General features: G+C 37.8%; 1 protein-coding gene across 2 annotated transcripts in view; it reads left to right on the plus strand.

The window, feature by feature from the left end:
- Window positions 1-14,900, plus strand: part of LOC137631596 (proteasome activator complex subunit 4-like) — a 103,822-nt gene that overhangs the window by 86,274 nt on the left and 2,648 nt on the right. For both annotated transcript variants that reach the window (XM_068363464.1, XM_068363463.1), the window contains 7 exons: window positions 2,065-2,179; window positions 5,081-5,315; window positions 6,271-6,402; window positions 8,105-8,788; window positions 9,368-9,523; window positions 13,610-13,826; window positions 14,354-14,560. In XM_068363464.1, coding sequence (XP_068219565.1) covers window positions 2,065-2,179; window positions 5,081-5,315; window positions 6,271-6,402; window positions 8,105-8,788; window positions 9,368-9,523; window positions 13,610-13,826; window positions 14,354-14,560 — 1,746 coding nt within the window. The remainder of the gene's footprint in view (window positions 1-2,064; window positions 2,180-5,080; window positions 5,316-6,270; window positions 6,403-8,104; window positions 8,789-9,367; window positions 9,524-13,609; window positions 13,827-14,353; window positions 14,561-14,900) is intronic.

The following is a 14,900-nucleotide window of genomic DNA, read 5'->3' on the forward strand; positions in this document are numbered from 1 at the left end:
GCAGGAACATAGTTTTCACATCTGAAACGGCTACATGTTCCTTGCAGCTCGGTTTTTTGCTAAAACGAGCTTCCTTCACGTCCTTGGCCTAAGTCGTTCGAGATCCCAAGCCTGTCCAACTTGGTGGGGGACGAACTGGAGAGAGTACTTTGCCCAGTTAGAGCTCTTAGGTACTATCTAAAAGGGTCATAACCTTTACGAGGACAATCAGAAGCCTTATGGTGTGCTATCAAGAAGCCTTCTCTTCCAAGGTCTAAGAACTCAGTTTCTTACCTATTCAGGCTCCTGATTAGGGAAGCACATTCTCATCTGAAGGAAGAAGACCTTGCTTTGCTGAAGGTAAGGACACATGAAGTGGGAGCTGTGGCTACTTCAGTGGCCCTCAAACAGAACCGTTCTCTGCAGAGTGTTATGGATGCAACCTATTGGAGAAGCAAGTCAGTGTTCGCATCATTCTATCTCAAAGATGTCCAGTCTCTTTACGAGAACTGCTACACCCTGGGACCATTCGTAGCAACGAATGCAGTAGTAGGCGGGGGCTCAGCCACTACATTCCCATAATCCCATAACCTTTTTAACCTTTCTCTTGAATACTTTTTATGGGTTGTACGGTCGGCTAAGAAGCCTTCCACATCCTTGTTGATTTGGCGGGTGGTCAATTCTTTCTTGAGAAGCGCTGAGGTTAAAGGTTGTGATGAGGTCCTTTAGTATGGGTTGCAGCCCTTTATACTTCAGCACCTAAGAGTCGTTCAGCATCCTAAGAGGACCGCTACGCTCAGTAAGAAAGACGTACTTAATAAAGGCAGAGTAATTGTTCAAGTCGTCTTCCTTACCAGGTACTTATTTATTTTATGTTATTTTTGAATAACTAATAAAATAAAATACGGGATACTTAGCTTCTTTGTTAACATGTATGCTGGTCTCCACCCACCACCCTGGGTGTGAATCAGCTACATGATTATCGGGTAAGATTAATATTGAAAAATGTTATTTTCATTAGTAAAATAAATTTTTGAATATACTTACCCGATAATCATGATTTAATTGACCCACCCTTCCTCCCCATAGAGAACCAGTGGACCGAGGAAAAAATTGAGGTGGTGTTGACAAGAAGTACTGGAGTACCTGACCACAGATGGCGCTGTGGTGTTCACCCCCACCTGTATAGCGATCGCTGGCGTATCCCGACCATAGATTTCTGTCGGCAACAGAGTTGACAGCTACATGATTATCGGGTAAGTATATTCAAAAATTTATTTTACTAATGAAAATAACATATTTCTATGCTCACCGGATGTTCATAGTGATTTTATCTTGAAGCTGTTTAAATTTAGATGTTTAGCTCAAGATGTAGAATTTCAGGTTTTTTTCCCTGCAAAGTGTTAATGAATCTTTTTCCTCAAACCTTAAAAATAACAATGTTGTGGCTGGCACACTTTCACAAAGTAACTTAAATCACTTTCATCAGCATTCATTGTAATTTCAGAAGATTATCTCCTATTAAAACATTAAATAACCTAAAATTACAAAATAACCGCAATCTGGATTACCAAAAACTTCTGAAGATTGTTATTGCGGTGGGAGAACTGAAAAGACAAAAGAACTATGACGGATCCACCCATGCTTAGATAGTTCCCAACAGCCTCCAGATTACCTCAATACTCATTTTGCAAGAAAAGAAAACAGAAAATTCTTAAATTTTGGTTAGACATCAGTGTTTAAACAGCTTCAAGAAAGAATTACTAGCAATGCAAAGAGAGTTTCTTAGAAATAAGGAGTCTGTTTATCATTTATCACAAGTATAAAAGACCCCAGTGAAAGGGCAGCAAATAAGCACTTTGCTTTTCTTTATTGTGCATTCCACTTCACCCTGCCCCTAAAAGCTACTTTTACAAACAGCCACAATTATATTTTTGTGAAAAATTTAATATTTGGTACATCTCTTATTTAATGTGTTTGATATATTTTGGTTGTTTCAATTGTAAGTTGTTTGGTTTTCATCTATTTTCCATATTATTAGAAGTGAATTGGTCGAAGTGAGGCATTCATATCTTGTTTTTGCAGGGTCTCTTCCGAAATTTCGGGGATACGTTTTTGAAGCAGTTTGAAAGCCACATTAGGAAGCTTGTTGAGGAGACACACAAGAGTAGTCAGAGATGTGCCACTGAAATCATTACGGGTTAGTATGAATACTTCCTGCTTTTTCAGTGCAATTTTTTTGTAATGGTGCCTGTAAATTATAGTTGAATGATTGATGATTGGTAGTCTAGAAGACTAAGATCTACTGTATCATGGCTTTGTGGGATCGGGAACTTTAGGTACCTTAAATCACTTTACTTTTTTATTCCAAAATATTTCCAACAGCAGCCAAATTTGCCAATTTACTCCATTGCAGGATCGCTAGTATATAGTTATTTTTAACTTGTCAGTGCATCTATTCTTTATCTGATAAATTCTTTCACAGGCCTTCATTCCCTTTCTAATTGTAGTGATAAAACGGGGATTTCAGTACAGTACTGGATTAGGTAGTTATCCATTCCCAGTTTGTGAATCATGGATTGGTGCCCTAAGAGATATCAAAGAAACATAGATTATTATCATCATCATGATCACTATCAACTGGCAAGCAGCAACCTGATTTGGAAAAGCATATTGCCTCAAGTTCGAAAACAAGGGTCTCTTAACACTGCCAAAAGCAAAACGATTTTATATTCAGACAGTCATTTGAACTTCATAACCTGAGGTTCATATATCTGAACGGTGTTAGAAAGTTGGTCAACCCTGGTAATGAGCATTTGCAATAGATGTTAATTCATCATAGTCATTCAGATGTTTAGTCTGCAGTTGCTCAAAACCTGTAAATAGTTTAGGATTTATATCAACTGGTTGGTAATTTGCAATGTATGAGCTACCACATCTATTTAATGGGGTAGGATTACTAATTGTCTAACTTAGAAAATATATGAAAAACAAAGTACGGGTCAGTTCTATGAATTCATTATTTTAATCCCAAGTACATTTTAGTGAGCGAAGCACAGTTACTGATACACATTTATCATTGTTTAAGGTGCATTTGAAAGCCAAGGGAAGAGAGTGGGGAAAATACCCTATAATAATTATAGTTGATAGAAAAATGTGTGTTTGAGTTTAGCAGGTTTTGCTTTGAGATTCCCTGAAACTGGCACTTTTTTTATATTTATCTGCTTTGTGTTTTCATATTAGCATATGTAAATTTACATGGTATTAGGTAATACTAATGTGATTTAAACCTTCATTTGCAATTTCATCCTGCCAAAGTTCACTTTGTAGATTTAAGTAAAAAGTTCTTGGTTACATACTCATTGGGAATTTTTAGAGCATTGGTTTTTATTGTAAGCTTTAATTAACTTCAATAATTTATTTATTTAATCTTTTTAATGCTTTCCTTTTCCCATTTAAAATTTATAATACGAAAGTGATGTGATTGGTTTTATAGGTTAAAATGATACCAAATGGTGTAAGTGTATGGGTATGGTTGATTAATTTGTATCATATAGTGCTGAATGGCCTTTGATGCCCCAGTGCTTGGCTTGAGGCCTAAATTTTATAATCCTATTCTATCATGTAATAATTAAGGGATTTTGACGAAGGAAAAATCTATTTCTGGGCGAGAGACCTGTGCACTGAATAAAAGCATCGCGTAATGTGACTCGGAATTGAGCAAATGCAAAAAGGTTCAAAATGAGTTACAATTAGTATGGGGGGCCAATTGCAAAACGTCAAGAACAAGAAGTGGAGGTAGCGAAACCAAGCATGGCTGCCGTGGATCGGGACTCTCAACCCGAAAAACTCGTTAACACTAAAAGCTAAGAAAATAAAGGCATCGCTACTCCAGAAACCCAAAATCCATAGTTCTAGTACTTAACTTGGATGAGGAAGCTTGAACGTCCGACATCTCGTATAACAACCAAAAATCACAAGCAAGGGAACGCACGGGTAAACACCGAAGATGCTATGAAAGGAGTGACGTAGTTGGCGTGGGTGGAGATAGAGGTAGTAGCAATCAGTAGTGGATGTAGAACGGCACCTCGTAGTAACAGGGATATTTGAAGAGGAGATATCTAAATGGCACGAGACCTCTGGTAGTGGTTTTTCACGCCCCAGTTACTATATACCGACACCTATTTAGGTGAGCGAGCTGGGTTCATCCCTGGCATTCCTTTGCAACTTTTTTCTCTGGTAATACATAGCAGTTACAGTATATACCTTAGAAATGATGCTAAAGAAGCATTTCACGGAGCGGCACAGGTTGAGCCCAGAAACTGTCTTAGGATATACATCTTCAAGTCTCCCGCCTGTAATTATTAAATTTATGGCATCTTAGAGATTTAGAATGAATGTTTTACTAGCTTTACCCATCCTATTCATGGTCAGTGTCCTTATTTTTCTGGATTCAACCAGTATGCTGATAAATCGTTACCCTACTGCTTTCTATAGTAAAGGCATTTGTCCTTATAACAAAATTCTTCTTAACCAAAGTCTTGGTTTTCCAAATGTGTTTCTGCATCCTTCAAGTGTCTCTTACCACTGTAGGACATTCAATATTCTGAAGTTTTCAACCAATTTGGTTTTTGGTTATAGTTGAGTGATGGTATTGTAAAGAAACAATATTTGTTCCTACACAAATACAAACTGGAGTAAAGGAGTAAGGTTTTTAGTTAGGAAAAATACAAATTAGTTTTAAAATTTGTGATCATTATATAAAAAATTAATTTATAAAAATAAATAGATTTGAATTTGAAGGTTTTCATTGGAGTAGTAAAACCTAAAATGTGGCTAAATTAGGATATGATAGGGCTAATATTACTAACAAGCAAATAAATTGATGAGTGCTGCAGAAGGGTTTAGAAAGAGATATACAGAGTAGGTGGTTGGTGGAAAAGAAATGGAATTATCAGAATGGCTTCGTGAGAGAGAAGGGGAGTCACAGGACCTTAATTTGTGAGAAAAATAGATTGCAAACTGAGAGCACGATAAAGTAAGTTAACCATCTAACTGATTTTACTATTTGTTAAATATAAGACTTTCCGATGTATTGCAGGTATGATTCGGGGTAGCAAACACTGGACATTTGCTAAGCATCAAGCTCTGTGGGAAATGCTGAAACCAATTATGCAGACTGGAATATCCAATGTCACAGTAGAGACGGTCGAAGATTGGGGCACGTGTATGGCCACAGCAAGTGCAGACAGAGATCCCAACCGCCTTTCACCTTTGCTGGAGCTTTTGTTAGAGGAACCTCTCAGGGCAGGTGAAAGTGCCTTCAATGTTTCAAGGTAATGTTGTAGTAGAGGTTTTACTTTAAAGCAATTTTGGGGGAAGAGGTTTTCAGTCTTTGACAGATTGGCTATAAACTAGTTATTATTTATGTCAAACAACCCTTGATGATCATATTGCTTTTCTTTTGAAAAAGAAAAAAAACTGACAATCTGGAGTGCACAACTTTATTTAACCTATGCGACTTAGAAGAAACTGAATAAGCAATATGACATTCACAGCACATATTATTGTTGGTAAGCAATGATTAACATATGGGAAAAAAAAGGAAATTTTTCAATTCTTAATGGGTAACGTTGACATAAAATACTAAAGTTCATCCGAGTATTGAAATAGAAAAATTCCCCCATTGAGATTCTGTATTTTGCAAATTCGATAATACTGTAGGTGTTATTAAAAAAGTTATGTTTCTTCTAGTAATTTAATTTTAAACTTGAAAATCTTTCCTTGTCGAAACAAAATTGTAAATTGCATAAGAAATTTTAGGTTGGTTTGAATAATTCTGAATTGCAAACTGTAGAAAATCATTTTTTCTTTTTCTTTTGGTAACCTTGAATTACAAATTCTATTGACCATGCTGTTTATTACTCACTGGACACTGCATTATGTTTTAGTACTTACTCTTAATTTATTTTTACTTTCAGTTTTCCTTGTGAAAACCTAAATGATATAATGACTACCAGTATAAGTTTTTGGGCGATTGAGTACTCAAGAACGACTAACCCACAATGTGGTTATATTTCTATGATGTTTGCGGTTATGAATTTTTTCTATCAATGCTTATACATATGTAAAATCTGATTTCTTGTTATAGTGTCATTTCAGTATTGTAATATTCTTTTCTTCTCTGTTCTCCACCAGTGCGTATGTTGTACTTTCTTAATTATTTTGTAATTTGTACAAAACTCATATTTTCTTGTCCTAATATCCGTTTCATCGTTTCATCCACAACAGCCGGATGTACATGTTGATGGGCGGGCTTGGTCAGCAGGAATGGAGAGTATCAGAATTATGTCATAGACTTCTAGATTACCTTCGACCCTCCCTCTCTCATCCATACAAGAGCATTAGGGATAGAATGGGAAGGTGAGTAACTAATGAACACTTCCAAAGAAGTGTGTTGTTTTGTCCTGTAGAAGGTCCTCAACTTGAAAACATTTGACTTGACATTTAGAAATATCTGCTATGATTCATTAAAGATGTAGGCCAATACAGTCTTTTATTCTGTAGCAGCTGTAGCTTAATGGGGAATATCCTCTCTCCTCATGGTTAGTATCCCTTCCTTCAGTGTGGTAACTTTGAGATTATTTGTGTATCATTTTAGTATTATCTTATACAAACATGCAAATAAATGAAAGGATAATGATGACTAAGACGACCATGGGGTTTCAGTGGATGTGTCTCATTCAGGAAGACCCGTAGAGGAAAATCTGGAATTGTGCGGAAGACTATCAGATGCTGTAACAGAAGTGCCAAACCCAAATTGGTTACTGAGGACAGAATTAGATAAACACATAAAAACAAATGTCTGGATTTTTAAAGGATATTTGTAGGCAGTCTCAGAGAAAAAAATAGAGATAAACAATTTTGAAGCTTTGTTAAAGACAAAGATTTAAGTTTCTGAACAGTGCATAAAGAGCTGAGAGATAAGCTTATTAGATACTGGAGTATAGAAGCTGGAATATTGTGTGATTTTATGAAAATTATGAACAAAGAAAAAGATGGCTTGTTGATAATGGAGAGGCAGTTTTCAGTATATAGGGGACTTTTCAAAATTGTATTTTGTGTTAGGGATAATTTATGCCCTTTTTTTCCAGACTTGATTACTTTGCTTTCCATCCCATGATCTTCAACTCCCACAGAACTTGCTGCTATAACACTTTCTCTCCCACTAACTGACTTTGTCTGTCTTAATTCTTCCATTTCGTGGACCTAAGAAAGAGCTTCCCTATCGTGTGCCTTTTCTCCCTTACGTGGCCAGTCAAGTTCAAGAACAACTTTTTTGAGTGAGTTTAAAGTTAATCTCGCCAAAGCCACTTTAACTTTTATCCTCTTTTCCAGTAATATCTGTATAAAACTGTTTCGCTATAATACAGTTGTCCCCTTATGGGCTGCCAAGGTAAGAGCCTGTGCCTTGCATATCTATATGTAAAGTCGATCTAATAGCATCAGTAGCAGTTTTTTGTACATGTTAGTGGCAGTTGAATGTCAAGAGTTGATGTGATAGAATGCATTATTATATTTATTTAATTTAGGGTTTGCAAGTAGTAAACAAGAATTAAATTACTCTTGTAATTAAAGGATTGATGTGTGTTAGTAAATTGAGTTTAACATGAATCTTAAATTTTCTCAGTAAAAGGAGGATAAGCAGGTGGATCCCTACTTTTATGAGGTATCTCCTGTTCAGTTATTTAGAAAACTTATTCTGAAAGGTATCCAGAAATAGGAAACGGCAATGAGAAGTCATCAGATAGGAATATGAAGGAAAATTTCCAGTAAATATGACATTGAAAAGTGGTTAGGGGAAGTCACCGAACAAATGTTTATGAAATATTGCGTAAATAGTGTGTAACATCGGGGGAGGATTATAGTGGGCAAGATAAAAGGAAATCAGTGAACTGCAGTATCTTTCATAGTGTACTGTCAGTTGTGCTGTATGAATCCGTATTAATTTCTGTACACAAAGTACAGTACTGCATGATGTAGCTCAAGTATGGGTAATGCCTTATTATTTCGTAACACCTTCCATATGTTTTTGTACTGAATAATTTTTTCCATGTCTTTTCAGTGTTTTAACAGGTATCTTCCTATATGACCTACTTCTACCTGGAGGAACCCCCTCTAGGTACCCAAACTCATCAGAGTTTATCGAGTTTTTAATTCCTCAATTGTCAGCTCTGATACAAGAGACTAGTTCTGGAGCAGCCCAAGACTGTGACATGGAGACTTCCAATATGTCCTCTTTGCAACCTGACTATTCTCTCCCTCCCAGTGGTAGTCTTATGTTCAGTGAAGGGGCTGTTCCCCCCATATTAGGTTTAAGTAGTGCCTCTTTGAGTGACAGTGATAGTATAACCAAAGTGCTGCATGCTGTACACAAGGACGAAGAAGCGTCGGCCAAGTTCTCCGAGATGCATCAGCTGGTGAATATAAGTAGTCTGAATCCTTCGCGTCTCTTGAACACGCGAGATGGCAAAGATGCTTTTAGAGCCTCTGCCAAAATTAAACTGCGAGACAGCTGTGATATTTCTAGTGATGTCATTTGTGAGCCCATGGAAATTATATCGTCGGACTCTGTTATTCTTAAAAATAATGTGCTTGACAATCACGTGAAGAGTCCCGTTAATGGATTTATCGTCGCTTCTGGAACGGAAGAGAGAAAAGCTGCAATAAGGCTGATGAATACGCTCTGCCGTTGGCTTGTGGGTCAGATGGGGAGAAGTTATAATGGAATTTCACCTGAGATGTATAGGTAAGGATATACCATTTTGAGTGTAAATTTTATATTTTGATAATTTTTTGCTTGATACTTGTTTTTCTATCAGTTAATTTTAAGAGCCATTTAGCTGAACTCACATGTCTTGGGAACATTTTTCATTTGTCTCTGTACTATAGTAATTTTCGTTTCTCATATTTGGCAAATTGATATTACCAGCAATGTCAATTTATGTTCATGGAGTAAATGAAAGCTGTTAATTTGGTGTAAGTCTTGTGAGAAGAATAATAGGGTAAGAAATACATTGATGCTGTATGTACATGTAAGTGGTGAAATATTAAATAGATATTGCTATTGTTATTATAAATATGTTTAATGAAAACATTGAAATTATTTAGATTATCCTTTTGTTTATGCACCAACTTTGTTTATATAACCCTCCCTAGAAAAGATACCTGGAAACTTTAAATTTTATATGATAGACAGTAAGGTCAGAGTTTAATAGTTGGAAACTTTGGTAACTGTTTTGGTTGGCCCAATAAAGTAAAATTCTTATCACGTCCATCCTTCCCATCAACTCAAGTTTCTCAAGGTATACTGTATATCTGTTTGCAGGTTTTTGCCCCATTTGTGTCAGCTGGAAAGTGTGGATAATGATCCTGAGCTACGCAATAACTGTGTGGCAGCTTTGGCATTGATGAGCCAAGGACTTGTTATCCCAGAAAGAATACCAGCCCTTCTTGAAGCAGTATCGCAAGTTGCACAAAGCAGGTAATGCACTTAAGTCACTTTTACTGAAACTTATACTATCATACTATTAATCTTTTGGTTGTGTTTTACTAATGTAATGGGATTAACTTAATATAGTAGAGAAGGATTAGTGTTGGGTTTAGAGAAATGGCCGTAAGTTGTTGATGCGAAGTTAATCTCGAGGCAGAGTTAGAGTGGGTTGCGGTACTAAAGGGGGTTGGAGAAGGTGCGTATCAAATGGTGTATCATGCACATTATGAGCATAGAATGTTACTTTGAAAATTATGAATATTGCTATTTGAACCTGCTCTAAGAATCAGATTATGTCCAGTTCATAACCATTTAGATTTTAATTATAACATATCTACAATATGCCCCCTGTGGCCGCGGGGGCATAAAACAATTAGAATAGCGCCAACGTTATCCCTGCGTGTCGTAAGAGGCGACTAAAAGGGACGGGACGAGGGGGCTGGGAACCCCCTCTCCTGTATAAAAAATCCTGTGAGACAGCAACAAAGAGATGGAGCTGGGGGGAGAGTGACTGCTCCCCGCACTCTAGTTTTGGGGTGTTTGAATGTGCGTGGATGTAGTACGATAGAGAGTAAAAGATGTGAGATTGGAAGTATGTTTAGAAGTGGAAGGATGGATGTATTGGCCTTGTGTGAGACAAAGATGAAAGGAAAGGGTGAAGTGATGTTTGGTGAAATGTCTGGTAGAGTGTCTGGGATTGAAAGGGGAAGAGCGAGAGAGGGTGTGGCTTTATTGCTGAGTGAATGGATGACAGGTAAAGTAGTGGAATGGAAGGAGATATCATCTAGGTTAATGTGGGTAAGGGTTAGGTTGGGTAGGGAATGTTGGGCGTTTGTCAGTGCGTATGGGCCAGGTAGTGAGAAAAGTGAAGAAGAGCGGAATGAGTTCTGGAATGAATTAACTAGGTGTGTAGAAGGAATTATGTAGTTGTTATGGGTGACTTAAATGCTAGAGTGGGCGCTGGAGAGGTAGAAGGTGTCATTGGGAAGTATGGCGTACCAGGTGAAAATGAGAGTGGTGAGAGACTGGTAGATATGTGTGTTGAACAAGAGATGGTAATAAGTGCTAGCTTTTTTAAAAAGAAAGATAAAAATAAGTATACATGGGTAAGAGTGGCAAATGGAAGAGTAGTAGAAAGGGCATTAATGGATTATGTGTTGATAACTAAAATAATGTTTGGAAGATTGAAAGACGTGCACGTGTTTAGGGGTATGGCTAACGGTATGTCTGATCATTTTTTGGTGGAAGGAAAATTAGTTGTAGCAAAAGAGTGGGTGGATGTAAAAGGGAGGTAGTGAGGGTTGAAGAGCTAATAAAACCGGGGGTAAAAAGTAAATATCAGGAAAGGTTGAAAATGGCATATGACGAGGTGAGAGTAAGAGAAACTGGTAATTTAGAGGAGGAGTGGAAGTTAGCAAAAGAAAATTTTGTTGGGATTGCAAGTGATGTATGTGGCAAGAAGGTTGTTGGAGGCAGCATGAGGAAGGGCAGTGAATGGTGGAATGAAGGAGTGAAGGTAAAAGTGGAAGAGAAAAAGAGGGCTTTTGAAGAATGGCTGCAGAGTAGTAGTATAGAGAAGTATGAAAAATATAGAGAGAAAAAGGTGGAAGTAAAGCGCAAGGTACGTGAGGCAAAGAGGGCAGCTGACCTGAGGTGGGGTCAGGGACTGGGTCAGTCATATGAAGAGAATAAGAAGAAGTTTTGGAAAGAAGTGAAGAGAGTAAGGAAGGCCGGCGCAAGAATTGAAGAGACAGTGAAAGATGGAAATGGAAGGTTGTTAAAAGGAGAGGAGGCAAGGAAAAGGTGGGCGGAATATTTTGAAAGTTTGCTGAATGTTGAGGATGATAGGGAGGCAGATATAATTGCTGTTCCAGGTGTTGAGGTGCCAGTGATGGGAGATGAGAATGAGAGAGAGATTACAATAGAGGAAGTGAGGAGAGCACTAGATGAAATGAGAGTAGGAAAAGCATCTGGTATGGATGGTGTGAAAGCTGAGATGTTGAAGGAAGGGGGTGTGACTGTACTTGAATGGTTGGTGAGATTGTTTAATGTGTGTTTTGTGTTGTCAATGGTACCAGTAGATTGGGTCTGTGCATGTATTGTACCACTATATAAGGGTAAGGGAGATGTGCATGAGTGTTGTAATTCAAGAGGTATTAGTTTGTTGAGTGTAGTTGGAAAAGTGTATGGTAGAGTACTGATTAATAGGATTAAGGATAAGACAGAGAATGCAATCTTGGAAGTACAGGGTGGTTTTAGAAGAGGTAGGGGTTGTATGAATCAGATTTTTACAGTTAGGCAGATATGCAAGAAATATTTAGCAAAAGGTAAGGAGGTGTATGTTGCGTTTATGGATCTGGAGAAAGCATATGATAGAGTTGATAGGGAAGCAATGTGGAATGTGATGAGGTTATATGGAGTTGGTGGAAGGTTGTTGCAAGCAGTGAAAAGTTTCTACAAAGGTAGTAAAGCATGTGTTAGAATAGGAAATGAAGTGAGCGATTGGTTTCCGGTGAGAGTGGGGCTGAGACAGGGATGTGTGATGTTGCCGTGGTTGTTTAACTTGTATGTTGATGGAGTGGTGAGGGAGGTGAATGCTCGAGTGCTTGGACGAGGATTAAAACTGGTAGGCGAGAATGATCATGAGTGGGAGGTAAATCAGTTGTTGTTTGCAGATGATACTGTACTGGTAGCAGACACAGAAGAGAAGCTTGACCGACTAGTGACAGAATTTGGAAGGGTGTGTGAGAGAAGGAAGTTGAGAGTTAATGTGGGTAAGAGTAAGGTTATGAGATGTACGAGAAGGGAAGGTGGTGCAAGGTTGAATGTCATGTTGAATGGAGAGTTACTTGAGGAGGTGGATCAGTTTAAGTACTTGGGGTCTGTTGTGGCAGCAAATGGTGGAGTGGAAGCAGATGTACGTCAGAGAGTGAATGAAGGTTGCAAAGTGTTGGGGGCAGTTAAGGGAGTAGTAAAAAATAGAGGGTTGGGCATGAATGTAAAGAGAGTTCTATATGAGAAAGTGATTGTACCAACTCTGATGTATGGATCGGAGTTGTGGGAGAATGAAAGTGATGGAGAGACAGAAATTGAATGTGTTTGAGATGAAGTGTCTGAGGAGTATGGCTGGTGTATCTCGAGTAGATAGGGTTAGGAACGAAGTGGTGAGGGTGAGAACGGGTGTAAGAAATGAGTTAGCGGCTAGAGTGGATATGAATGTGTTGAGGTGGTTTGGCCATGTTGAGAGAATGGAAAATGGCTGTCTGCTAAAGAAGGTGATGAATTCAAGAGTTGATGGGAGAAGTACAAGAGGAAGACCAAGGTTTGGGTGGATGGATGGAGTGAAGAAAGCTCTGGGTGATAGGAGGATAGATGTGAGAGAGGCAAGAGAGCGTGCTAGAAATAGGAATGAATGGCGAGCGATTGTGACGCAGTTCCGGTAGGCCCTGCTGCTTCCTCCGGTGCCTTAGATGACCGCGGAGGTAGCAGCAGTAGGGGACTCAGCAGTATGAAGCTTCATCTGTGGTGGAAATGTGGGAGGTTGGGCTGTGGCACCCTAGCAGTACCAGCTGAACTCGGCTGAGTCCCTGGTTAGGCTGGAGGAACGTAGAGAGTAGAGGTCCCCTTTTTTGTTTTGTTTCTTGTTGATGTCGGCTACCCCCCAAAATTGGGGGAAGTACCTTTGGTATATGTATGTATGTATGATCTACAATATTTTAAATGTATTGCAATAAAAGGTCTACCTAACATTCTTTGTATGACATACGGGTTTTTTAGGGAAGGACAAACCAAATCACGTTGATCATAAAAAGGATAAATTTAAAATCAATCTTTGATTTTAGATTACAATATAGCTAAGTGTACGCAAAATGCGAGGTGCATGGGAGGACAAAACCTAAAATGATTTTGATATTTTACTATATTAACACTTTTGAGAGTTTATGAAATCTTGGTGATTAAATAGTCTCTGAAAACAAAAACTGTATGAGAGAAGTAATCAAGAAATTTATGAAACAGTACAGTATATACACTGTATAATCAAATTAAAACTTTAGCTCCTGTTTTTTTATTTACCAGTTGGTGGCGGGCTCGTGCTGCAGTGTTATCCTTGCTCCAGGTCGCAGTGTTTACAAACATGTTTACCATTTTGAACAATGAGTCGGCTCCAACAAAAATACAGGAATTGGTAGTTGGTCTCTTGTCAGATGTTCGACTGGAAGTTCAGCAAATGGCATCAACAGTACTTAGTGGATTAATTCACTGCAAGTTTATCCAGGCTGAAGAAAAACTTTTGGCAAGTTGAAATTTTTTTGTTTTTGTTGAAATTAATATACTGAATCAAATTTCACAACGTCTCCATTTTATTTACTATAAAATGTTCCCTTATTAAAAATGCCAAATGCCATAAATTCTATACTGTATATCTATCATGATAAAATAAACACCAGTTAAAAAGGTAATCTGCTCCATGCCAGATGAGTAGTGAGCATCCACAGTAAGATACACAATGTCTTAGATGTCAACTCAGTTAATTTTCTGTGTAGTTTGCCTATGATAAAAGAAATATTAGCAATGGAAATCTAAAGTAAAATTTGTAGGTTTTAATTTGAAAATGATTTTTGGATTGTTGAAAATTATGCAGAAGTACAAATCCATGATTTTAGAGCCCGTGTCTCAATTTAGGTGGGGAAGAATTGAGTTCCCAAGTTCCAAGACTGTAAAGTATACTGTAAATGAGAATATTATTAAGTCTTGTTTAACTATGGTAATAGTACACAATTTATCTTTCTAATAAGGTAATGTAAAAATTATCTTTTACAGGATGAATTTACCTCAAAGATACAAAATGGCCGGAAGAGGAAAAGAAAACGAAGAGAGCCACTGACACCGCAACAAGTATTGGAGCTCCATGCTGGAGTCTTAGGGCTGTGTGCTTATGTAAGTGCCTTCCCGTATGATGTGCCAGATATGCTGCCTCAAGTTTTGGTCACATTAAGTGAGCACCTGAATGATCCTCATCCAATACCAGTAAGTTTTATGATTTAACCCTTCGATGAATGTGTTTTATGATATTTATAAAAAGAAAGTCCTAAACTTACAAACTCAATAGGTTCCAAGCATCTGTTTGTAAGTCAAATTTAGATTTTGGCCTTGAGTAGGCCTCATCTAACATGCCTACAATTTTCAGCTACAAAAGTCAACAAACAGTCCCATTTCATGTTGCTTACTGCATTAACCCTTTTTCCCCCAGGCTATTTGGAACTTTCCAACCTTTATCCCACGGGGGTTATTTTTTTTCAAGTACATTTTGCAGTATATTTTTTTTAAATTGCTCTAACAGCCTTAATTTTCATCATAGAGAGGTCAG

This window comes from Palaemon carinicauda, chromosome 40, assembly GCF_036898095.1.
Source record: "Palaemon carinicauda isolate YSFRI2023 chromosome 40, ASM3689809v2, whole genome shotgun sequence".
NCBI classification, from domain to species: Eukaryota; Metazoa; Arthropoda; class Malacostraca; order Decapoda; family Palaemonidae; genus Palaemon; species Palaemon carinicauda.